This window comes from Molossus molossus, unplaced genomic scaffold (assembly GCF_014108415.1).
Source record: "Molossus molossus isolate mMolMol1 unplaced genomic scaffold, mMolMol1.p scaffold_m16_p_4, whole genome shotgun sequence".
Taxonomy (NCBI): Eukaryota; Metazoa; Chordata; class Mammalia; order Chiroptera; family Molossidae; genus Molossus; species Molossus molossus.
In genome coordinates, this window is record NW_023425377.1 from 68,822,958 (window position 1) to 68,848,919 (window position 25,962).

General features: G+C 56.9%; 1 protein-coding gene across 5 annotated transcripts; it reads left to right on the forward strand.

Annotated features, from left to right (window-relative positions):
- The first annotated feature begins 464 nt into the window (after window positions 1-464).
- On the forward strand, window positions 465-25,331 carry WIZ (WIZ zinc finger). 5 transcript variants are annotated; one of them, XM_036241078.1, is made up of 13 exons: window positions 465-528; window positions 1,848-2,111; window positions 6,890-6,962; window positions 8,577-10,720; window positions 11,754-12,077; window positions 15,996-16,166; window positions 17,122-17,625; window positions 18,665-19,063; window positions 19,642-20,193; window positions 21,543-22,070; window positions 22,267-22,686; window positions 22,983-23,178; window positions 24,188-25,331. In XM_036241078.1, the coding sequence occupies exons 2-13, from the start codon at window positions 1,907-1,909 to the stop codon at window positions 24,345-24,347; spliced, it is 5,676 nt and encodes a 1,891-aa protein (XP_036096971.1). In that variant the 5' UTR covers window positions 465-528; window positions 1,848-1,906; the 3' UTR covers window positions 24,348-25,331. The 5 variants fall into 5 exon arrangements, with proteins under 5 accessions (XP_036096971.1, XP_036096974.1, XP_036096975.1 ...); XM_036241081.1 differs by lacking the exon at window positions 15,996-16,166; XM_036241080.1 differs by lacking the exon at window positions 465-528 and having other exon boundaries at window positions 1,759-2,111.
- Window positions 25,332-25,962: the final 631 nt, after the last annotated feature.

Genomic DNA, 25,962 nt, shown 5'->3' on the forward strand with positions numbered 1-25,962 from the left:
ATGAGTGACCCATGGGGGAACTTCTCTGTCCTCTCCCCACTCTTCTGGTACTATTAGCCAGCATTGCATTGGAAGAACCCGTGGGGTGATGAAGAGCCACTGGGGACAGGAGGACAAGAGTGTTGTCATGGTAATAGAGCCTCTCCCTGGACTCTCAGGCCGGGGGCCCTTTAAGGGTGACCTGCCTGGCCACTCCCAATATGGCGCGAGCCCGCTGACCAATCCTCCTCCCGGGGCACCGCTGGGGCGGCAGAACGGCAGGGGAGGGCTGGCGGGGGACGCCCCGGACCTCCCCATCATGGCGGCGCGGCGGGGCTGTCGCGCTTAGGTCACGGCGGCGTGCCGGGGGGGCGGGGCAGCGGGGGGAGAGATTTAAAGGGACAATGTCCCCGGAGCGGTGGAGGCAGCGGCGGCTGCGGAGGCCGCGGCACCGGCACCGGTAGCGGCAGCGGCAGTAGCGGCAGCGACGGCCGCACCAAAGAGGGGAGCTCTGAGCCCCGGCGCCTGGCCGGCGGCGCCGCCTCCCCGGTGAGGCCCGGTCTGGCCTGGGGAGCCCGCGGGCGGGGCGGAGCCGACGCGGGGAGGGGGAGGCCTGGCCGGGCCAGGCGGGACCCCCCGGGGCGGGGGGCGGGGCGGGGCCTTCAGGGGCGGGGCCTAGTTAGGGGCGGGGCCGCGCAGGTGGTGAGAGGAGCGGGGGTCTTGGGGCAGGTGTCCCCCCCACCTCCGCGCGTCCCGCGGGGTCTCCCACCCCGAGATGCACGGGCGGAGGGCGCAGCTCCTGGACCTTGGTACCCCGAGGGGTGCGCTGGCGCGGTGCCACTCCCACCCCTGCGACTCCCGGGGGGCGTCTAGGCTGGAGCCCCCTTACCCACGCTGCCAAAGTGCTCCGAAGTTGCGGTCCCGCCGGTTCCCCGCCGGCATTGCCCACTCGGTGAGCACCCGCAGGTGCTTCCTCCAGGCCTGGGCAGGGACCCCCGCCACGTCTGCCGGTCCACGGACGGGCCCCTTGGGAGCCCCCAGGCCCCCAGGGCAGCGCCTGCAGTCAGGCCTGGAACCCCGGCCCCGCCCCGGTTGCCTGGGCCCGGCCTCCCCACCATCTCCCCAGGGAGGGCGCCTCATTCCTGCCCTTCACTTTCTGCCGTTACCTTGAAGGTATTTATAGGTGTAGAGGACAGCCCCCACCCTTGTGGCCTACTCAGGGTCCTCATTTCTGGACCAGGAGCCCATCCATCCCTATTGCCTGCAGACTAGAGAGACCTTGGGAGGGTGGAATGGAGGAACCCAGGCTGGGGTGTGCATGAGGGGTAATGTTGGGGGAAAGCAAAGGGGATAATCTTGAGACTGTTGTGAGGGTGAAGGTATTAATGCTAGAGAACCCTAAGATTGTATTGGGGGAGGGCTGGAGTGTGAGAAAAGTGCAGGGGTAATAATGGGGGCACTTTAGACAGGTTATAAAATCAGAGTGTAGAAGTGGCTGGCTTGCATGCCAAGGCATGAGCATAGGGTATATGTGTGCATGGAAGTGAGGACACAACTGGGGAAGGTGCAAAAGAGAAGCATCTGTGAGAAGTGATAGGATTAATGCTGGAATAAAACAAGGTGGCTGAGTGTGCATGTGTAAATAGGTAAACTGAGGCAGCACAGGATCTATGTAAAAGAGGTGTTCTCTGTACATGGTGGACAGGACAGGAGTTCTCTGTACTCAGCACAATTTATTTAGCTTACCTGGGCTGGGAGGTAAACTGAGGTACTGGGCTCCAAGGGTGAAGACTGGGGCTTCAAGGAAGGAGAAACTAAGGCAGAATCCCTTTCCTACCTCCCCTAAGCACGTGGCTCTCTGCCCCCAGATCTACAATGCCTCACTGAGCCATTCTGGCAGCTGAGTGGATCCAAGCAGAGAGCATCAATGGATGGACCCCTGGCAGGCGGCCTGGCTGCCCCAGACCGTCCTCGAGGCCCTGAAAGACTGCCTGGCCCAGCGCCGAGGGAGGACATCGAAGGTGGGGCTGAGGCAGCTGAGGGGGATGGTGGCATCTTCCGATCCACACATTACCTGCCTGTCACCAAGGAGGGCCCCCGAGACGTTCTGGATGGCAGAGGTGGCATTTCTGGTAAGAAAGTGGGCCCTGTGGCCCTGGGGTAGCATCCAGCCTAGTTCCCAAGGCTCAAAGAGGGCTAGGTCACCCAGCCCAGCAGAGGCTGAGTTGGGATACAGATTATTCTTGGGTCCAGAGCCTTCTTTTTGCACTCTGCTTAGCTTTGCATTTTACAGTTGTTAAAACAGAGGCCCTGCAAGCCAATGACCTGATGAAGGACCCACAGTGGATGGCAAGGAACTGGACTTAAACTCATATCTGCCTGGCTCCCTCCTCTGAGCTCACTAATTGGGTCCTTGTGTCCAGGTGCCCAGCTTAGAACTCCAAGCTCCCTGCCCTGAGCCCACTTATTCCCCATGGAACAATCTATCCTGGCTCTCTCTTGCTGTACTGTCTTGGCGAGTCCTGCTCCTGAGCCATGAGCCAAAACAGCTTGTGCCCTCTAGTGGCTGGGAGAGATTGGATAGTCAGGGATGCCATCCACCCCTTTGTGCCTCAGTTTACCCAGCAAAAGGGGATCTCATGCTGTCCCAACCTTAAGATTAGTTATTCATTAAATACTGAGCACCTACTGTGTGCCAGTCTCTGTTCTAGGCTAGGGATACAGCCATAAACAAAAGAGGCACAAGTCCTAGCCCTCAGGGGCCTGACATTCTAGTAGGGGAGACAACAAGCAATCAAATAAATAAGGACAGGTAGTGACAGATGCTGTGAAAGTATTCAATAGAGTTCCAGGCCTGTGCCTGGGGGACCTGGGGAAGCCTTTTTGAGGGGGTGGAATTTGAGTGGAGCTTGGAATGAATGGTGGAAAGGGCAAGCCAGGTGGAAGGGATGGCCGGTGTAAAGGCCCTGTGGTAAGGAGGAGCCTGGCATGGCTGGAGAGTGGTGGGGGCAGCACAGGCTGATGCACCAGACACATCTGTCTTCATCTCTTTGGCCTGCCCTGAAGACCTTGGTTTCCAGGAATTTGCAAGCACTCAGTTGGGGGTTTCCTACATGTCAAGCCCTTTATGTGATCATCTTATATCATTCTCAAAAGAACCCTGTGGAGTAGCCTCTGTTATTATTATCCCATGTTAGAGATAGGGAAACAGACCCTAAGGGTTTAAGTTGCCGAAGGCCATAAAGCTAGTCAGTAACCTGGCTTGACAGCCCTCATCCTTAACCTCATCATCCATCAAGGCAGGTGCCCCCACTCACCCTTAGCAATGCTCATGATGCTTAGTTATTTACAGAGCACCTTCTCAGGCTGGGCACTGGGGTTCAGCCAGTGACCAAGCACACACACCATCCTCACCCTCAAGGACCATGCCATCTAGGATCAGGGAGAAAGATCAACCACCAGATGCTATGACACAGTTGCTGGGGAAAGCCCAGTCTGGCCCAGCCTGGGGGGACATCCAGGAGTTGAGGATGAGGAACAGTGAGTTAGGCAGTGGATTCCATATGTGCAATGGCATGGAGGTGACTGGTGGCACCTGCAGGTATTATGCAGGTGGATGGCAGAGTGAGACCTGCAGGGTATCAGAGCTCAGGGAATCTTAGCAATCTCCTTTTCCAAACCCTTAGTAACAGAGGCTGAGAGAGAGGCGGGACTCCATCCCAGGCCACAGTGCTCCCCAACTTCCCTGTAGAGCAGGCTCAGGACCTGGACTGTGGGAGCCCCAGGGAACAGGCTCTGGGGTCCTGGGGTCCTTTCTCGGTCTGGTTCTGAGGTATTGGGTGCTTCCTCTCTACCTGGCAAAAGCCCCAGGTAAGTAGGTAGGTGTGTCCTCAGTCCACCCAGGGAATTAACCAGGATCAAGTGCATGTGCCTGGGGAGGAGGGGAATGTGGCTGCTGGGGATGGCTTTAAGTGGGGTCTCAGCCTGGAATTTGGAGGAGGACCTGGGCTTTGGACATGTTGTTCCCCCCCATCCCCTGCTGCCTTCGCAGCCTACTTTACCCCTCTTCCCTAGCACGGGCACCTGCCCCAGGAGTCTTGTGATGTCTATAAATAGGAATAGTTACTGAGGCTGCTGTTCCACTCTAAAACCTGGGCCCTCACCCAGCCCCACCCCGGGAATGGCTACCTCCAAACTTCTCCACCTGGATATAGATGTGTCCGTCCACTGCCTCCTCTGTCCTCTAGTATGGCTGTTGGCCTGGAGCCCCCCAACTTCCCTGCAGCTACTCACCAATGTTTGGTTTCTCTGGTTGGCCTCCAAGGTGCAGCCAAGGTTTGGGGGGCTAAGATGGTCCAAATGGATTGATGAAGAGTTTGGTGCATACTGGTATTGAGACCAGGGGGCAAGGGGATGAACAATGCATCTGCCCTTGTGGAGCCTCAGGCTGGAGAGTAAATCCGAGCATGGTTTGAGCAGGGGCCTGAGGCTCTGGGGCCAGCTTCCAGCTTCCAAACTGGGATATCTCCGAGCCAGCCCGAACCCCCTAGGCATTCCTACCTCCTTCCTTCCCCACTACTGCTGCCTCTGTGGATGGAACATTTACTGTGCTCTCCTTGGCACCAGTCGCCTGCTGTGTGAAACTGGGTGGGTGGCTATGCCCACTATACAGAGGAGGAAACTGAGGCTTGGAGTGGGAAAGGCATGCCCTTCTGGTCATCACTGGGCCTTTAACTAGGATCTGTCTGACTCCAAAGACTAGATTCTTGGCCACTCTGCCATGCTGCCTGGCTTGGGATTCAAGCTACTCATGGACACTCTTCATGTATTCCCTTTCTCCTTTTCAAACCTCTTGGGGATCCCAGAAGGCGGGAGTCCATGAGGGTCCCTTGGCATGGTGACTGCTGATGGCTGTGTCCTGGGTGCCTCGTCTGACCTACAGGGACTGCTGGATCCCTACTGGCTGGGTGGGCTCCTGGCCTCCAGATGTCTCCGATATGGGGCTCTGCCTGGCCTGCTTCCTTCAAAGTCACTGCCACTAAAAATAGGAACCTCACTGGAGCTTCTCAAAGAGGCCAATGCAGCCCCCTGGCTCATGGCATTCTTAGACAACGGCAATCGCAGAATCATCAAATCTGGGACGCCTAGAATCTCAGGAGCTTGAGGTCCCAGAATATCAGAAGCAGGACGCCTGGACCCTGAGACTGGTGGCTGTGCTTGAGCCTGCTGCCAGTGAACTGGTTGCCCCATCTTGAAAAGCTCATACCTCTGACACTTGTGATCTTGATCCCTTGGCTGGTTCAGGTCTGGCTTTCCCAACTATCACACCGTTTCCAACATCCCACCCATCCCATTTTCCCACCCTGACACTGGCCCTTGCATCCAAGCATACCCCTGGCCTGGCTCTGTTCCTCATCTGTCTACTCCAGGGGTTCTCAGAGGAGCGATTCTGGCCCCAGGGGACAGTTCGGCCATATCTGGAGACATATTTGGTTGTCATTACCGCAGGGGTTGGGGCAGAGATTACCGGCATCTCATGGGTAGAGACCAGGGATACTGTTCAATCAACATCCTACAATGCATAGAGCAGCCCCCACAAAAGAATAACTGGCCCCAAATATGAATAGCACCAAGGGTGATAAACTGCTCTGTACAATGAATTTCTATACCTCCATTAGCATCCTCACCCCTGGAAAGCTGCACAATAGTCATAGCCCTTCTCCCACGCTCAGCACAAAGACCCTCAGCAGTGATCACAACTTTCTGACCCCTCTACTCATCCTTCCCATACTTTACTTGGGTTCCTGACAGTCAGCTCTCACTGTCCTGAGCAAATTTGATGGTGGGGAGTTGGATAAAGATGAGCCCCAGTACTAGTCCTCTTTCTGGCCCTTCAAATTGATACTAATTCAGCAATTACATCTGTTGGGCTCTGGATGGGGTGCAAGTTCCTCCAGTGTGCTAACCATGGCCCGGGCCATTGGTGGGAGCCCCAATTGGCATGTTGTCAGACAGGGGTGGTGAGTAGAAGAGGTGCAGACCAGATCACTCCATGCATTGGCTCCACAGGCGGATAATGGAGAGTTGGCTCTATCTGTGTGAGGGGTCCCAGGAGGGGATTTGATTCTAGGATGTAGGTCTGAAAGGGGGTCTGGAAGTTAGGGATGGGATCTCCATAGCTCAGGCTAGAAGGATCCTCACTCATCATCTGGCTAGTATTGTTTGAGCACCTGTTGTATGCCAGTTGCTGGGTGCTACAGTGAATGAGGCTGAGAAGGTCCCTGCCCTTGGGGGCGCTTACATGCTAGCAGAGGACATAGGCATGCAGTTTCAGAGGACATAGCAGAGGACATAAGCATACAGTTTCAGAGAGTGCTAAGAAAAATGAAATAGATGACAAGAGAGAAAATCATAGGAATTCACTTTAGCAGGTGGCTAGGGAAGGACTCTTCAAGCCGAGGGAAAGAGTTAGCAGGGCTTGAGGCTTCAGGAGCAGTTGGGTGGATTGAATGAGGGGTGAGAGGGAGGTGAGGCTAAAGAGACCTGCAGAGGTCTGACATCACAGGCCCTTGTAGAAGGTGGTTTGAGATCTGGCTTTTATTGTAGGTATGTGGAGCCAGGTGAGTTTTTACCAGTGTGTGACTTTAAAAAATCACCCTGGCTGCCTAGCAGGGATGAGCAGAGGACCATAGAAGGCAGCAAGCCCCTGGCATCCCACAGGAGAGCTAAGGGGATTCCTCCAAGGAAACCCCTTTCAGGGCTCAGGATTGTAGAGGCCAAAGGCCTCTCAGGGGAGAGGGTTGGGGAGCCGGGCCCTTGCAAGGTGCCCGGTAGGGCTTCCAGAGTTGGGGTGCAAAGGGCTCCGGCCAGGGGGACCCAAGCCCCTCAGGGTCTCCCCTCTCTGTTGCAGACGGGCAGCCCCATCCCGGCCTCAGCGAAGCCCTCCCCCGTGCCACCTCCGCCACCCATCGGATCAGCAGCTGGTGAGTGCCACGCTGGCCCTGACCTCAGGGAGGGTAGGGGGGCAAGCAGGATGTACCCAGGCCTGAGAGAAGCCCCGGGAGTGAGAAGGGGACTGGAGGGAATCAGGAGACCAGGCAGGAAAAGGTGACTTCCAGCAGGCAAGCCCCTGGGCATGTGCAGGGGGTGGGGTGGGGAGACTGGGATGAACACAGACAGTCAACTCTCATTATTCCTGCCAGGAGCAGAGCCAGAGGGGCAGGCACCTGGAGATTGGACCCTTGGAGTCCTGTCTCTGCCAGGTGACCGTTAGAATGATGCCAGGCCTCTCTGAGACTCAGTTTCCTCATCTGTAAAGTCCCTAAGATGCATCTCACCAACTTGTCTTGAGGATCTAAGGGATGTTGGGTAGGAAAAGAAATCAACAGCCAAGCTGACAGCAGTAACCCTTTATTTAAAGGCTTGGTGGGTGCCAATAAGTAATAGTCATATCAGGATTAAGAATAGCTCTCTGTTATTGAGTATTTACTGTATGCTGGGCTCTTGGACAGGTTTACCCCACTGAATTTTTTCCATAGCCCTGGGGGAATGGTTCTGTTAATATCTTATGTCACTGATGGGGCTTAGAGAGGTGACCCTGTGATTTCTGGCTGGCCCCTCGGTGTGGTCAACAGCCCCTTGTGGAGGCAGGATCTTGAAAATGAGGGAGATGGATCAAAAACAGTCATAGTAAGAATCCACATTAGTCATGGGCTGACTGGGAGCCAGGCTCGGGCCAAGTGAAGGTTTCTCCAACACTGAGTTGTGTCATCTTCACCCTCACTTCACGTGGTCATGATCCCCTGTTGAAGGGCTGTGGTTAGGATCATTTAAATAAGCACCTGTCATGTGTTAAGTTTTCTTTTATTATGGATATGAGAGAGCTCCTTAGATGTTGCATAAGGGCATGGAAGTTCCTGGTTCTTGGGACTCGTCCCATTTTTAGGACTGGAAAACTGAGGCTCAGTGAGGTGGCCTCACCTTCCCCCTCCCCCAAAGGAGGTCATGGTCACTGGGGCCAGAGGCTGAGTGAGGACTTTGCACCCTTCCTGACTCTGCCCTTCCAAGAGGGGAGATGCCATGTGTGGAGTGGGAGTGGCAGGGGGAGCTACATCCCTGGAGTAGTTCATGCCACAGAGTTTCAGCAAATTTTCTGGAAAGGTGAAACTAAATAAACTAAGTCACCCCAGTTCGAGGAGGACTAATACAAAAGCAGCCTGGGGCCATGAGTCAAAGCCTTGGGCCTTCCTGGGGGACAGATGAGAGTTGACTGTGTCATCAGGCTTAGGAGCGCACCTTTGACCCCTATGTGGTCTCCACATACTCCCCTACTATGCAACGGGGCTAGGCTATATCTATATCTATATGCACAGGTGCATCCTGGGAGCTGAATCTGGCCTTTGGCCCAACAGCTCTAGAACAGTCTACATGTACTCCCCTGACTCCCCACCCTCATCCCCACACTCCTGGCCACTCTGAGGTCGCTCTTGGGCTGAGTCTTGGCCTATCTCAGACTACTGGGAGGACCCCTCTCCCCTGCCCAAGGAAGGGAAACTGAAGCCCATGGCTAACCTGTCCCCATTGGCACTTCCTTGCAGCTGCTGGGATGGAGGCAGCCTGGACTTCCGGACAGGCTCCCCACCACCCCAACTCCTGGGCCACTTCTCTGGCCTCCCTGATGGCCGGGGGCTCTGGGAGCACCCCCTGGTTCAGGAAGCTGGGGAGGGCATCCCATCTGAGCAGAGGTTCGAGGACTCAGTCACTATGAGAACTGTGAAGCCCCACAGTGAGCTCGAGGGCTCTAGAAGGTTCTTGAACCACCAGGGTGAACCGAAGCTCTTGGAGAAGTCACCCCAGGGCCACTCCAGGTTCAACTGGCTCCAAGGTGCAGATGAGCAATCCCTACCCCAGAATGCAGGGCTGCCCCTGGACCTGCCACCCCCACCGCCGCCTCTCACCTCCTTCAGGACAGTACTGGTACCTGTAGAGGATACCACAAAGACTTTGGATGTGGAGGTAGGCACCAGAGAGCACTTGACAGACCTGGAGGGTCTGGCCCAGCCAACTGTGGACTGGTGCCTGCCTAGGTCAGCCACGGAAGTGGCCACTCAAACCTGGACGGTGAACTCGGAGGCATCTGTGGAGCGACTGCAGCCACTGCTGCCCCGCGTCCGGACCGGTCCCTACCTGTGTGAGCTGCTACAGGAAGTGGCTGAGGGGGTGGCCAGCCCGGATGAGGATGAGGATGAGGACACAGACACAACTGTGTTCCCATGTGTGGAGTGCAGCATCTACTTCAAGCAGAAGGAGCATCTTCTGGAGCACATGAATCAGCATCGTCGAGCCCCAGGCCAGGAGCCCCTGGCTAACTTGGCCTCACTGGCCTGTAGTGAGTGTGGCTGGGCCTTCACGGATCCCTGTGCCCTGGAGCAGCACCGGCAGCTGCACCAGGCCTCCAGGGAGAAGATCCTCGAAGAAATCCAGAAGCTGAAGCGGATCCCAAATGATGAGGGCCGGGAGGCACGGCTGCAATGCTCCAAGTGCGTCTTTGGCACCAGTTCCTCCAAAGCCTTTGTGCAGCATGCCAAGCTGCACGTGCGTGAGTCACCAGACCAGGCTGCCAAGGAGCCCTTTGGGGGTGGCAGCCCAGGCCCCGATGCCACTTCCCTCAGCTATCAGCCCTCAGGCCTCAGCTATGGAGCCTCCTCAGGCCTCAATGCTTGCATTTTCTGTGGCTTCCCAGCACCCAGCGAGAGCCTGCTCAGGGAGCATGTGAGTCTTGTGCACACCCGTCCCCAGTGGGAGGAGGATGTTGAGGCATTTGAGGAGGACCCTTCCAGCCAGCCTGGCACCAGCCAGGGTATGTATGCCCGTTTCCCTGAAGCTGCTGAGGACTACTTTGGCATCGCTGAGCCATTCTTGGCCCCTACATGGCGGAAGAACCCTACTGGATATGACCCCAGCCTGGCCTTTGGCCCAGGCTGCCAGCAGCTTGGCACAAGGGATTTCCCACTGTCAAAGCCACTACCGCACAGTGTGAGCCAGACGACCCTGGGAAGGTCAGCCTTTCACTCACCACTAGCATCCACTCCGTATTCCTTACAGCCCTGTAGAAGCAAAAATGCTGTCCATCTGCAGGGGCTCCCAGCCCAACTGGGGGACCAGAGGCACCCCTGGAGTGAAGAGGAAGAGGAGGGTATACAACTGGCCTCGGAAATGGACTTTTTCTCGGAAAATGGGGTCTTTCCATCCCTTGCTGTCCCTGGCCTCATCCCAGAACCAGCCCTGGAGCTGAAGCGGACTTTCCGAGAAGCCCTGCGGGCAGCCAAGGCCTCACCAGCACAGCATCAGCAGCTCCTTGGGATGGTGCCAGTTGTGCTGGTGGCCAAGTTGAGGTCTCAGGTCCTGGCTGTGGCAGCTAGGGCACCCCCAAGGCTGCAGCCCGAGGAGCTGGGGCTGGGGGGCACACACCCCTTGGACTTCCTGCTCCTGGATGCACCACTGGGTGGCTCGTTGGGGCTGGACACAATCCTGGATGGGGACCCAGCAGTGGCACTGAAGCATGAGGACCGGAAGTGCCCCTACTGCCCTGATCGCTTCCACAATGGCATCGGCCTGGCCAACCACGTGCGGGGCCATCTAAACCGTGTGGGCGTCAGCTACAATGTTCGGCATTTCATCTCTGCTGAGGAGGTGAAGGCCATCGAACGCAGGTTCTCCTTTCAGAAGAAGAAGAAAAAAGGTAGGGGGGCTTCACTCCAGCACCTGCCTCCCTCTGAGGCCCCCGAGACACACAGCTGGGCAGCCGAGTCTGAACCAACCAACAACCCTCACTGTAAATCCTCCCATAGTACCAAGCTGGGTGAAGTTGGGGCCTCCCCTCTGGAAAGATCTGGGAGCCGCAGCAAAGGCAACCACTTCGGTGGAGGTGTGAGGATATCCCCATGCTCTGACCCTTCCAGCAGCTAGAGGAAGGAGTATAGGCAGAGGAGTCAGTCCCAGGCAGGGATTTCATTGGTTTCTTCATTTGACAAATATTTACTGAGTGAGGTCCCCACTGTTTTGAGCATTGGGGCGATGGCAGTGAATGAAACACTCTCCTGGAGTTTGCCTTGTCACAGCAATGATGGGACCCTGGCTGGTTTCAGAATCCCTGGGGCTGCCTGTGAGGTATGCAGAGTCCCAGGCACCAAGGTTCTGATTCCAGAGGTTTTTCTCCAACATGAGTACCCTGGGTGGTTCTAATGCTGGCAGACATGGAGACCACTTTGGGAAGTGCTGGTATGGTGTTTGAGTGTGTGTGTGTGTGTGTGTGTGTGTGTTTGCGCGCGCGCATGTGCACTGAGGGTGAGGGACATGGGCGGACAGCCCCAAAATCAGGCAGTTATGATAAGTGTGACTGAGGCTGTGATAGGGGAAGCTCTGGGAATATGAGCTCTAGACACGAGAAGGGTCTTAATTGATCACTCACCCAAATGATTGCAAATCCACAACTGGAGAAGTATTTGAGGGTGGGGTCCCTGATGCTAAGAGCTGTTGAGGGTGGTACCACAGGAGAGAAGGCTTCTTAGAGTTGGGGGGAGTGTTGGGGGGACTCAGAAGCTGACCCAAGCAGGAGCACGATGGGTGAAGGGGAAGGGAGGCATCCAGGTGAGGAACAGCACCAGGTGTGTGATCTTCGGAGGGTAAGCAGTCCTCAGAGAAGAGAGGGCTGGGGCTGGAGAGTTATCCCCTCTTTCCCACCCAGGCAGTCCATGTCCTCTCTCTTTCCACAGTGGCTAACTTTGACCCTGGCACCTTCAGCCTGATGCGCTGTGACTTCTGCGGGGCCGGCTTTGACACGAGGGCTGGTCTTTCTAGCCACGCCCGGGCCCACCTGCGTGACTTTGGCATCACTAACTGGGAGCTCACCGTCTCACCCATCAACATCCTACAGGAGCTGCTGGCCACCTCGGCTGCTGAGAGGCCCTCCAGCCCCCTTGGCCATGAGCCTGGGGGGATGCCTGGTGGCTATCTGTCCACCCGCAGGCCCCGCTTTCCTCTCACAGTGCCCTTCCCACCCACCTGGGCTGAGGACCCTGGGTCAGCCTACGGAGATGGTAAGGGGAGAGAAGGTGGGCCCATGTGGAGCCCTGACCCTTCCCAGGAGCCTGGAGAGATGGGAGGGGGGCAGCCACTCCCCTTTCCTAAAAGTGTTTCAAGTTACTCTACAAAGTATGTTGGCAACTCCACAACCACCCTACCACTTTCAGGTTGCTTGTGTTTTACTTGGGCTGGCCCAGAGCTCCTCCTGGATCCAGTTCCACACCGCTTCCCCAACAATGATTTTAACATGCTTACTGAGCTCTTACTAGGAGCCAGATACTGTTCTAAGCACTTTACAAACAAAAATTCATATACATCCTCATGACAACCCTATTGGGTGGTATGATGAACCCCATTTTACAGATGAGGAAACTGAGGCACAGAGAGCTTAATTAACTTACCCAAGGTCGCACAGCCAGAAGTGGTGGAGCTTGGATTTGAAACCTCAGGCAGGTCAGACTCCAGATCCCTGCTCTTAATAACATCTTCTATCTAGAGCGGTGCCATTTGGTAGAACTTTCTGAGATGATGGAAATGTGTACTGTCCTACAAGGTCACCAGTGGTCACATATGACTATTGAGCACTCGAAATGTACAGGGTTTGTCTGATCCTATTGAGCAGTGTGGATCTAGAATCTGTACTCTAGATTTTCAGTGGTGCCTAATTTGTCCAGCAGCAGTGATAATCGCTCCCATAATTGAGTGCTTGCTGTGTACTAAGGTTTCATCTCATGTATGCCACAAAGCAATTCCGTGGGGCTAAGGATTGTTGTGTTCCTGTTTTACAGATAAGGAAACCGGGTTATCTGCTTTGCCATAGCCACAAAGCTGCAGAGCTAGACTTCTGAACACCATGTTTGGTGGTCTGTGTAGTGAGATGGCTTGGGAAATGCAGAAGTAATATTTTGGCCTGGTGCTGGGCATCATGGAGGGACACAGCCTTGTGGAACATGACTTTTAGAAGCCTTTACCGGACCTCGAGACAGAGAACTGCAGTGAGGAGTAGGTGGGCTTTGGGGAATGGAGAAGGTACCTGAACATGGGGAGGGGTGGGGTGTCCAGGGGCTGCTTGGGGCTGAGGTTTCCTTTGTTTCTCCTGTCTGGAGCTTCCAGAGTCCTACCTCGATCGATATTCTGAGATATGCTGTTCCCATCTTCAAGCCCCCTTACCAGTGACGGGCACTTGAGGGTCCCCAAAAGGGAGGGGAGGGCTATCAAAGCCCTCTCTTCTCCTTGGACAAAGAGCTGACTGAGGCACAGAGAGATGATAGTGACAGGTTGAGGTCACATTTTGGGGAGAGATAGAGTGGGGACCTGACCTCAGGCTTCTTGCCTTTGCTGGAGACTGCCCCCTGGGCACTCAGCTCACACACCTAGCTAGGTTTGTGGTGGCTTGGAGGCACAGCTGGCAGTTCGTAGACTCTAGCCCTGTCCCTTTCTTTGTCATTCTCACAACTCTTACACACCCAGCAGCCAGGTTGAGCTTTGGCTAAGCTGTTTCCACCAGGAGACCAGTGTGCCAGCCTCCTAGTTAGTGCTGAGGAACCTAGCCAACCATCAGAGTGTGAGGAAGCAGCCCAGCACTGCCCTGGCCTTGTCCTTGTGAGGGTGAGCTAGATCAGTCGTTCAATGAAGGGTTGGGGGTGGTGGGCAGTTAAGGAATGGTTAAGAAAATCCTGGGAGCCTTGCTTTGAGGAAGAATGTCCAAGATTAGGGCTATGTCTGGGCGCTAGCCCTACAAAGCTGTCCTTAAAAGCCTCTCCCACCTCTCCCTAGGTGGGCTTTAGGGGGCGGGTGCCAAGTTGGGGGCGGGGCAACGGTCAGATTCTGGTCCCACCCAGCTGTCAAGGAACAGCTGGGGACAATCTGCTTGGTGTTAGAGAGAAACAGGTTTTGCTTAAAATGTGGTGCCAGCCATGTGGGAAGTTCTGTAGGATTGCGCAACAGTGCGGTCAGGATGATGTTGGGGGGATCCTCGCGGTTGGGAATCAGGGATCTTCCAGGATCCTCGACCCAGAGGGGAGACTTCCAGAGAAGGGAATGGAGCAGGTCCCAGGGTAGGTCCTAGGTCCTCTCCGGTGTCTGGGAACCTGGAGGCTGTTAAGGTGAATGCGTGTGGCTGGAGGCTTCCCATCCTAGCCTTAGGGCTGCCGGGTTTGGGGCGGGTGTTGGCAGCCGCTAGGGGCACCGCTTGCGTGCATCCGTGAGCCACGGCGCGGGTAGGGACGATGATTTCGCTCCTGGCGCTCGGCGCTCGGCGTTCGGCCGGCCGCCCTGGGTGCACACCGAGGGGCGGAGCGGAGAGGGATCGGTGGCGGCGCTCGGAGCTCCACTGCTCCTGCCTGGGGCGGCCGCCCCGCGTGCGCCGGAGCCAAGATGGCCGCCTCCACCGCCCAGTGCCGAGTGACAAAAGCGGAGAGCAAGGCGGCTGCGGGGCCGCGCGCAGGGGGCGTCCGGGAGCGCGCGCCCGCGGGGGCGCCGCCGCCCAGCCCCCCAAGCCCGGGCCCCGGGGCTCTCCCAGCTCCGCCGCCACTGACCCCACCCCCACCACCGCCGCCGCCACCGCGGGACGGGCCCAAGGCCGAGTCGGAGCCGGGGCCCGGGCCTGCGCCCGCACCCGCGCCGGGTAAGAGCCTGAGCCGGGGAGGGTTAGGGGAGGGCAAAGTTGGCGTCCTGTCTGCCCTTTCCCGCCCCCGACGCCCACGGTCCAGTCTCTGGGAGTGCCCCTCCCCCCAGCCTCTCCAGTCGCGCGCGGTCCCAGGCCTCCTGTCGCCGCTCTCAGGTTCAGAAACAATCTCCACCGCCACCCTGTGGGTCCCTCGCCCCGTGTGACAGATGCCCTTTGCTCCTCTTGGAGCCCCGAGAGCGCTCCTTGCCAGAGTTCTGGTTTCTCTGGCGCGGAAACCCACTCCAAGTCACTTCAGCTCTGACACGGTCCCTGTTCCATCTGACAGACGCGCCCACTTCACTTTACCCGAAGACTTTGACAAAGTCCTCGGTGTCCTGGCTCTACTTTCCCCCTCTGTCTGCCTTCTTGCTTCCATAGGACTCAGACTGAGTAGGGATCCTCTGGCTCCCATCATAGCACTGAATTCTTCCAAAGCCCCATCTAACACACTGGTGCTTCATCCTCAGAGCCCTCTCCATACTCTAAGCACTAGACTTGGGGCTCAGTGGGCCTCTCAGGCCTCTTTTTGTGAAAAATTAGACCATGAACATGCACCTTTGACTCCCTGTTCTCGTGCACACCCAACCCAGGGAAGCTTACTGGCGTGATGGATGATGCTTCACAAACTTTATACAAAGTTATGTGATTCTTACACTCGTCCCCAGTTACATCCTCATTCTCACCTTATCCCACTTAGAGCTCAGTTTATGCTAACTAGGCCAGCCCAAGACCTCCCAGTTGTCTCTGCAGCCCCAGCTGTCTTGTCTGGTTGGAGATTCCCCACAAGTCCTTCTCCCAGTCCTTGGCTCCTCGCCTCTGCACTGCCTCTCGGGCCTCTGAACCTGGCCTTCTCTCACTGACTTCCCCTTCTGACCATTCCCCACCTGCCCCCCAACACTGACAAATGCTCTCCTCCACAAGTTGTGCCCAGAGAAAGATTTTCTCTAAGATCTCCTAGGATGGGAGTCTAGGCTCAGACTAGCACTGTGTCCCCTAACCTTTTTGTGTTCAGAGAATGGGGTGAAAGTTGTTCCCAGTCTCTGCTGTCAGTGAGCAGCCTTGACATCCCTGCATCATACTGTCTCTGGGGCTTGTGGATGGAGTCTCAACTACCATGGGGTGAGCTGCCCCCAAGAGCGATAGCAAGCACCAAGGATGAGGAATAAGGCTCCACCCACCACCATGTTTCTTGCTGTCAGTCCTTATTTTGGGGGTACACAGCCCATGCCTTACCTGGGCTGAGCTTGTCTTCCCAACCTCGCAGGCCTGGGTTCTGAAGAAAACACCATGGTGGCCATGGACTTGGGCTCCCCTCCGCTCCCCAAGAAGAGCCTACCTGCTCCTGGGGCCCTGGAGCAGGTGGCCAGTCGGCTGAGCAGCAAAGTGGCTGCAGAGGTTTCTCATGGCAGCAAGCAAGAGCTGCCAGACCTCAAGGGTGAGTGGCCCAGGTGGCAGGGCGGTGGTGCTGGCCAGGCTGGTCACACTCACAGGGAGCTCTTGGGCCTGGGGGTTAATGTGGGGCCCCGGGGGTTAATGTGGGGCCCCGGGTTGGCCACAGCTTTCTTTTTGCACCACAAAGCACCAAGGAGATACCAGCTGTCTTCTTTTTTGAGCTGCTGCTGCCCTGGGCATGCATGGCCTTGAGCTTTACCCTCACTGGGCGAGGGAGGGGCATCCGGAGAAGCAGTGGTCATGGTTGTCAAGGGCTCACACTCAGACCCAGTTCATTGGCTGACTTTGACCTTTGTTAGTTAGCTATGTGATCTTCCTCATGATACTGTCTTGTCTGTATGCTGATTCTCAGGTCATTACTGATTAGTGACAAACTCTGCTGGCCCCCAGGAATGTGAAAGATGCAAAACAGACCTGGCTCTTGTCCTTGGGGTCATGAAGTTGGGGAGCCAGAGGCAAAGAAGCAGACAGGCAGGGATAAGGGCTCTGCAGAAGAGGGTGCAGGGTACCACAGAGACTGGCTGGAGCCTTCAACCCAGTGTTTGGGGTATGAGTTGAATGGCAGAGGGTGGCCAGGACTTAGCTCTGGAAAGCATGAGGCTGGCAGGTCAGCAGTTGCGTGAAAACCTATTGCCAGGACACTGTGGTACATTGGAGATCTGAAAGGCATTTCACTGGCTGGACCACTGTAGGGCTCTGCCTCCTGCTTTGTGCCATTGGTCATAACTCTTCCACTCTCTGAGACTCAGTTTCCTTATTTGCAAACTGGATAGGCCAGTTCCCACCTCATTAGGGTCATTTTAAGGGTCATATGGGGTTGACTGAAGCAAAACCCTTATAAGGAGCCTGGGTGAGTGGGACCCAGGGGAAGAGAAGTGGGAGAGCAGGGCCTGTGGGGTCTCACAGCTGGCTCTCCTGGCCTCTGTCTTGCCCTCCAGCTCAGAGCCTGACCACCTGCGAGGTCTGCGGTGCCTGCTTTGAGACACGCAAGGGCCTGTCCAGCCATGCACGCTCCCACCTGCGGCAGCTGGGTGTGGCAGAGTCCGAGAGCAGCGGTGCCCCCATCGACCTCCTCTACGAGCTCGTGAAGCAGAAGGGCCTGCCTGACACGCCCCTCGGGCTGCCTCCGGGCCTGACTAAGAAGTCCAGCTCTCCGAAGGAGGTGGTCGCTGGGGCCCCCCGACAGAGCCTGCTCACCCTGGCCAAGCCCCTGGATGCCCCTGCTGTCAACAAGGCCATCAAGTCGCCTCCTGGCTTCTCAGCCAAGGGCCTGGCTCACCCACCCAGCTCCCCACTCCTCAAGAAGGCACCACTGGCCCTGGCAGGCTCCCCTACCCCCAAGAATCCTGAGGACAAGAGCCCCCAGCTGTCCCTGAGCCCCCGGCCGGCCTCCCCAAAGGCACAGTGGCCTCAGTCTGAGGACGAGGGGCCCCTGAACCTCAGTGAGTGTGGGTCCTGGGAGCCGAGGGAGGTGCCAGCACTGGCAGGGTGGGGGCCTCAGGTTGGGCTATAGGGTCCAGGGTGGGGGCAACGGAGACTGCAGCTCCTGTGTTCTGGGTCAACTGGGTCAGAATGTTGATCACAGTGCTGAGTCTCCTGTTGTGCTGGCCACACTGCATATTTTTACTTGTCTCCCACTTTACTTGGCTATTCTTCCCCTGGAGGCTTGTCTGTGGCTGCCACTTAGGGATAGCTTTTCACCTTATCTGGGCCTGAGGGTTAGGGCAGTAAAAGGAACCAGGGTTCTCCTGGGGCATCCTAGGTCCTGCAGGTAGATAAGTGGGCAACCTGACAGGAGGTCCAGTCCCTGTTTTCACATGCTCTTGGCCATCAGTCCAGTGCAGAGGCACCACTGACTGTGCCGGGTCCAGTCTGCCTGTGGGTCTGGCTAAGTAGGGTGTGGGAAGAAAGCCCTCAGGCTCAGTAAGCAGGTTTAACTTGGGTGACTCTTAGGAAATCAGGCCTTTCCACACATTGTGGCCCCTAGAGCCTAGGAATGAGCCTAGGGTCTTGGTGCCCTGCCCAACAGGGCCCCCCATTTGGCACCTCAGGTTCCAATGAGGCTGCTTCCGTAGTCCGCTGTGCTTTCAGGAGCAGGGCCCTGAGCAGGTGTGCCTTTGGCTGCATGATGCTGGGCAGCCAGGCAGGGCCCTGCTTTGTACCCACCACCTACCCTGCACAGCTCCCATAGCTGGGGGACCCAGTGAAGAAGGCCCGAGGGTATCAGATTAGACCACTGGAAGTGGGTTACAATCTCTAACCCATATCCTTGAGCTCTCCACATTCATCTTGATGCCAGAGGGCAAGACAGGAAGCAGGACTTCCCACTTCCCAGAACCTCTTAAAATCAATCTGCGACATAAGTCTTGGACCCCGGACGGCCTGAGCAACCAAGAATCACACCAGGCCCTCCTACCTCAGTCCCCCAGGGGCGGCCAAGGTGGCGGCCGTGAACCCCCCCCCTGTGTTTTGTCTCCGCAGCTTTAGATAGTGACGGGGGCAGAGAGCTGGACTGCCAGCTGTGCGGTGCCTGGTTTGAGACCCGCAAGGGCCTGTCCAGCCACGCCCGCGCCCACCTGCGCCACCTGGGCGTCAGCGACCCGGACGCCAAGGGATCCCCCATAGACGTGCTCCACGGGCTCATCAGGAGGGTCGGCGTCCAGAATCGCCTCCCACCCGGGCGCGGCGTGCTGGCCCAGCTGGGGCGGCCTCCTCCCGCCTCTGCGGCCCTCTCCTTGCTCCCCCCCCCACCGCCGGCCAAGAAGGCCAAGCTGAAGGCTGCTGGTATGGCCAGCCCATGGGGGAAGCAGGACCTCTCGGCCGCCACAGCCGCCGGCATTTTCTGGGCCTCTGATGTGGAGCCGTCTCCTCTCAACCTCTGTAGGTTCTCGCTTCAGCTGCCTCCCTCCTCCCTGCGGGCCCTGGAGCCCCTCCCGGGGGGGTCGCAGCCCCCTCCCTACTCCCTCCCTCTTGGGGCAGGGAGTAGACAGGGGCCCTTGGCAGTGGGCTGGTTCTGCCCAGAGATCTTGTTGGCAGTCGGCTGTCAACTCCCTCTTGGCCTTTGATCTCCATGCTGTGACCTTCCCTGAGAATAAAGGCCAAGGGTGGGGTGCTGCCTGTTGGTGTGGAAGGTGCCCGTGATTGTCCCTGGTCTGGATGGCACATGGTATTTAGGCTACCATTTCCTGCCTTCCTGCCCCAATCCTTGTCGGGACCTGCAGAGCTGTGGAATATTGGTTCCGTTTTTCTCCACCAGGACCGAGGGCCCATGGCTCTCTGGAGCTTCCCCTTGCTCCTGCTGGGTGTCTAGCCCCCACCCCGGTCCTCAGCTCCCTGACCTGCCCTCCACCACTACCCCAGCCTGTGGGTGTGCTGCTGCCAAGCTGACCAGGAGACCCGCAGGTGACAATGCTGATGGTACCCATGGTGCTAACCACTCCTTTCTTCTCCTGCTGCAGCCTCTGGCCCAGAACCAGCTCGAGACATCCGCTGCGAGTTCTGTGGGGAGTTCTTTGAGAACCGAAAGGGTCTTTCCAGCCATGCGCGCTCACACTTGCGGCAGATGGGTGTGACTGAGTGGTATGTCAATGGCTCACCCATCGATACACTGCGGGAGATCCTCAAGAGACGGACCCAGTCCCGGCCCAGCGGACCCCCCAATCCACCTGGACCCAGCCCTAAAGTCCTGGCCAAGGTGGTGGGCAGCGGAGGTCCTGGCAGCTCCCTGGAAGCCCGCAGCCCTGCAGACCTTCACCTCTCGCCCCTGGCCAAGAAGTTGCCACCACCACCAGGCAGCCCCCTGGGCCACTCACCAACTGCCTCTCCTCCTCCCACGGCCCGAAAGATGTTCTCAGGCCTGACCGCATCCTCCCTGTCCAAGAAACTGAAGCCTGAACAAATGCGTGTGGAAATCAAACGTGAGATGCTGCCGGGGGCCCTTCATGGGGACCTGCACCCGTCTGAGGGTCCCTGGGTGGCGCCACGGGAAGACATGGCCCCCCTGAACCTGTGTAAGTGTGACCCTGGGGTGAGGTAGGGAAAACAGGTCAGGTGGGGAATTACCTCCCCCTTGCCCTCCAGGTACCCAAAAGGCCTAGGGTTGAACTGGAAGGGAGGATACACAGTTCCAGAAGATTAGGGGCTACCTGTATGGTCCTGCTATGCTGAACCCCAACTGAACTGCTATTTGACTCTCCATTCATACATTCAATGATGGCAAAATGATTCTATTTCTTGTGTCATCTTCAATTGATTTGTTAGTGGCTACCAACCAGATTCCCAGGGAGAAAGATTGCAGCGATCAATTAGTAATGTCTGCCATGGGCAGGAGTAGAGAACCACCAGAAGTTGGTGTCTAAACTGTCTTTCTGACATCTGTGGTCACTAAGTGGGAGTCAGGTTCAGGTTAGGATCTCAGCTACCCCGTACTAGCAATATATGACCTTGGGCAAGTTTCCTCTTTTGGAGGATGGAGATCAGCATGGTCCCCACTCTGTATGGTTTTCTGAAGTGATATAAAGCACTTAGCAAGGTGCCACGTTAAAAAAAAAAAAAAAAGCTCTGTGTTTGCAGTAGCTGTAATGTCTCTGTCAGTCATTTCCCTCTTGCACTGTCAGATTGGCTGATGCCCAGCAGATGAGGATGGCCAAGCCTTAGGCCTTAGCATTCATGTGCTGCTTGGTGCTGTTTGGTGTCATGTGCTCTGAACTGCTCCCGCTTTAGGCCATCCCAGTAACACTAGGAGATGGAAGTTTTCATCTCCACTTTGCAGAGGAGAGGAGGAAACTGAGGCTCAGGGAGCAAATGGCTTATCTAGCATCACATGGGGTCATAGTCACCCTGGCATCTGAGCCCTGGATCAAGGGAGTGCTTGCTCCTTAGCACGTAACCATGTCACAGGGAGTCTTCTGGAAACCAACTAGACTTTGAGGTTACAAAACCAGAAAGCCCTGGCCAGTTTGGCTCAGCGGTTAGAGCGTCAGCCTGCGGTCCAGAGGGACCCGGGTTCGGTTCCCACTAAGGGCATGTCCCCGGCCCTGGTTGGTCGTGTGGGTGGCAGCCACTCGATGTGTCCCTTTCACGTCGCTGTTTCTCTCTCTCTCTCTGTTCCTCTCTCTCCCTCCCACTCTACCTGAACAAAAAAATGGAAAAATGTCCTCGGGTGAGGATAAAAAATAAAAAAAAACAAGCAGAAAGACTAGATGTAAACAAGGGCCACTGGAGGAAGATGAGGGAACAGGTCATTCTGGTATGGGGTTGCATGGATGGGTCAGCAGGGCAATTAACACTGGCCTTGAGTTTGGAGGCTTTCTGCCATTAGTCACCTCCCTCTTTTCCCCTCTTTCCAAACCCTCTGCAGCATCACGGGCAGAGCCAGTGCGTGACATCCGCTGCGAGTTCTGTGGTGAGTTCTTTGAGAACCGCAAGGGCCTATCCAGCCATGCACGCTCCCACCTGCGACAGATGGGTGTGACTGAGTGGTCTGTCAATGGTTCGCCCATCGACACACTTCGGGAGATCCTTAAGAAGAAGTCCAAGTCGTGCCTCATCAAGAAGGAGCCTCCAGCTGGAGACCTGGCCCCTGCCTTGATTGAGGATGGGCCCCCCACAGCGGCTCCTGGGTCGGTGCAGCCCCTCCTGCCACTGGTGCCCATGGCTGGCCGGCCAGGCAAACCAGGAGCTGGGCTGGCCCAGGTACCCCGTGAGCTCAGCTTGGCACCCATCACTGGTGCCAAGCCCTCAGCTACCAGCTACCTGGGCTCAGTGGCAGCCAAGCGGCCCCTGCAGGAGGACCGCCTCCTCCCTGCAGAGGTCAAGGCCAAGACCTACATCCAGACTGAACTGCCCTTCAAGGCAAAGACCCTTCATGAGAAGACCTCCCACTCCTGTAAGCAGTGGGTGGCAGGGTCTTGGGAGGGCATCTGCTGGGGCCTGCAGGGCTGGGCACTGCCAAACGCATGCCCACCCTTAGCAGGGGTCAAGGCCCCAGTGGGAGGCGGGACTGGCTCCGAACCTGGGCTGCGACTTTTGGGTACCCTTGCTCCCTTGGGACTGGGGCTCAGCAGTGCCCCCTCTGTCTGCAGCCACTGAGGCCTGCTGTGAGCTGTGTGGCCTTTACTTCGAAAACCGCAAGGCCCTGGCCAGCCATGCTCGGGCGCACCTGCGGCAGTTCGGTGTGACTGAGTGGTGCGTGAATGGCTCACCCATCGAGACGCTGAGCGAGTGGATCAAGCACCGGCCCCAGAAGGTGGGCGCCTACCGCAGCTACATCCAGGGTGGCCGCCCCTTCACCAAGAAGTTCCGCAGCTCTGGCCATGGCCGTGAGAGCGACAAGCGGCCTCCCCTGGGGCTGGCACCTGGGGGCCTGTCCGTGGTGGGCCGCAGTGCTGGGGGTGAGCCAGGGCCGGAAGCGGGCCGGGCAGCTGACAGTGGTGATCGGCCTTTGGCAGCCAGCCCACCGGGCACTGTGAAAGCTGAGGAGCACCAGCGACAGAACATCAACAGTGAGTGTTGGGGGCAGAGGGTCATGAGGGTGTTGGACACCGGCAGGGTCCACCCACTGTTCCCCCAGGTTTTCTACTGTGCATCTGCCCTGGAGTCACTTCCTCAGTTGCTCACCCATTCACTTATCCATCTGCCATCCCACCTGTCACCAGGGCCAGGCAGCATCCAGGCACCAGCTGGCCCATCTTACAAATCCCCACAGTAATTGCCCATTATTTGCTGAAGGCAGAAACCTCCCCCAGGGGCCTTGCCCTCCAGCTTATCTCCTATCCCTCTCCCCTCCACCCCAACTCAGAATTTGAGCGCCGACAAGCCCGCCCTGCAGATACCTCTGCGGCCAGGGGGGGCGAGGAAGCCAATGACCTGCAGCAGAAGCTGGAGGAGGTGCGGCAACCCCCACCCCGGGTCCGGCCAGTCCCCTCCCTGGTGCCCCGTCCCCCCCAGACGTCACTGGTTAAGTTCGTCGGCAACATCTATACTCTCAAGTGCAGGTATGAGGTCCCTGGGAGAGGGAGGGAAGGAGGGAGGCTACCTGCCTGGGCTTGGCCACCCAGAGCCTCTGAACAGAACAGGGGCTGCTCAGGATTGGGAGAGGGAACCTCAACAATGCCCTGGGGTGGGCTGGGCTTGGGCTAAGGGCTCCTCACAGACAGAGACACCTCAGAGCATGAGGCTGGGACCCTGAGCTTTGTAGCCAGTGAGACCTTGACACTTAGCAGCTTAGTGACCTTGGGCAAGGACTTTCTGTTCCATGCCTCAATATTCCCACCTATATAATTCCCACCTTACAAATGGATTTGTTATGAGGATTAAGAGTTGAATGTTTATAAAGCACTCAGACTGTGTCTGAAACACAGTAAGTTCTCAACAAGTGTCTTCCTGATTAAGAAAAAAATAGGTCTTAGTTCATTTTTACCAAAGTCTAGGTGAATGTCAGAGGCTAGGAAACTGGGAGTCTGGAATGAGAGGGCTGCCTCAGGCCACACAGGACAAATCAGAAGTAGGATTCAAACCTAAGTCTCTCTAGCCACAAGCTTGGGTTTGAGGCTTCTGTGCTGTGAGACCTTCCTTAGGGTGTGAGAGCTGGGAGCTGGTGGGTTTGGTGCACGAGCAGGGAAGGTGCTTGTTAGTGCCTGACCCTCCTTTCCCCAGCTTCATCCTTCTATACTGCAGCCTGGCAGGGCAGGATCTGCTTCTCTGCTTTCTCCAATCAGAGCACATTCTTAGTCAGATGGTGGAGATGCTTGGGAAGCCAGATGGCCCATACTCAGCACCTGCGCCAGCAGACTGCCCTGAACATAGAGATGGGGCTTCAGGGGACCTGGCCAGTACCCTGTGATGCGTAGAGGTCGCTGTTCATCAGGGAACATCTGGCTTCTGGGCTCCTTTCCCTCAAATCCGGGGCTTGCTCTGTCAACGCTGAGCAACAGCAGGTTTGCTGGACACTCACGGTGTAGCCAGGGCACTGGCCACTCCTCCCTCTCTCTGTCCCCCACGCAGGTTCTGTGAGGTGGAATTCCAGGGACCTCTCTCCATCCAGGAGGAGTGGGTGCGGCACTTACAGCGGCACATCCTGGAGATGAATTTCTCCAAAGCAGATCCCCCGCCCGAGGAGCCCCAGGCCCCGCCAGCACAGACAGCGGCGGCAGAGGCACCCTAACACAAAAGCATTCCAGATCTCTCTCGTGCCACCTCTGTCTCCTCCTCCTCGGTCTCCTCCTCCCTCTCTTCCCTCTTTCTTTTCCGTTCCCAAAGGAGCAAGCCAAAACCTCAAACCGGCACCCTTGGGGGCCGGGCACACTACAGCCAGGGCGCCCCTTCCCCAGCTCAAGGACTCTGGGGCCAAACCCAGGGCATCTTCCTTCAGGCCACACCTACCCAGTCCAGCCAGGGCCAAGGCCAGGTGTCTGGTGGCAGGTGATCAGGTTATGGGAAGAAGGCCAGCACTCCCCAATGTCTAGCAGCCAGGTGGGGGTTCTATTTGCCATCTGTGGCCATTTGTAAAGACCCCAAAGACCCCCTCTCCTGGTTCCCTCTTGCCCCATGAGTATCCTCTTACACGCACGCACATGCAAACACATACACACACACACGCATGCACGCACACACTTCGTGACACCCGGGATCTGCCCCAGCCCCCCAGTTCCCGAGTCAAACGACCACATCATGCCACGGTGCTTGCTCAGGGGAAGGCATGCTCCCTTTGTGGGCCCACCTGGGCCTGGGAGCCCCCATTGAGCCCACAATGCCACGGAAATCCTTGTTGGCTGCCCCCCCCAGAGGGGCCTTCCCAGCTGGGAAGAGCTCAGAGCTGACAGCTGCCTCCTGCCATGTCCAGGTTCCCCAGAGCCTCTGGGGGCTCCGGGCCCTGGAGGGGATGGGGTGGGACTCTCCTCCCCCATCCCCACCCCCTCCCTCTTTTCACTGTTCCTTTCTATGTATAGCTCCCTAGACCTTTCACTTTTTTAAAAACGCATTTGTGTAGAGAATAAGGAACGTGGATCTTTTTATTTTGTGATCCTGGGCCAGCTAGAAACCGGGAGCTGATCAATCTTTTAACTTTTTTCAGTGGCCACATTTTGGTTATTGATGTACCTAGAAGTATGTAAATTAGATTAAATTTCTCTTCTGGAAACACCCTGGGGCAGGCGGCCAGCGTGTGTTTTTCTGTCAAGTGGACAGGCTGGCATCTGCTGGCATCTGGGGCTGGGATCAAGCTGCCTCCACCCAGAGCCCCCAGAGGTCCTAGGTTTTCCCTTTGGCTGCCAAGCCAGTCAGACCTAGCTGGGGATGAGCTCAAGTTTCCAGCTTGTTGACCCTCTATGGCATGGCCGGTGGGGGCTCTGGTCGGCTGATGAAGCAGCTCCTATGTGCAGAGGAGAGGAAACAGGGCTTTGGGCAGCTGGTCCAGGAAGGGAGCCAGGATGGAGAAACAGTTGAGGCCCAAAGGCTCTCGAGAGTCAGGAGCTGACCAGTGAGCATCTGGGGGAGGAAGGAGTGCACCGCCGCCAGGAGCCTTTAGAGAGCTGGGACTGGCCTGCCCTCAAGACCTGTCGGGAGATACATGCACCCTGAACCCCAGTAACAGAGAAAGGGAGCTGCTGGCTCCTCTGCAATGTTATTTATTTTCTCGCTCTGCAAGTGTTTATTGAACATTTCTGAGATTTTAAGAGATTTTGTTGGCTGCTCCTTCTTGTTTATTGCATGTGGTTTTTTAGCTCATCGTTTTCAATGAAACGGCCAAGGGCTGGAAAGTGGGAATGACCTCAAGGGGT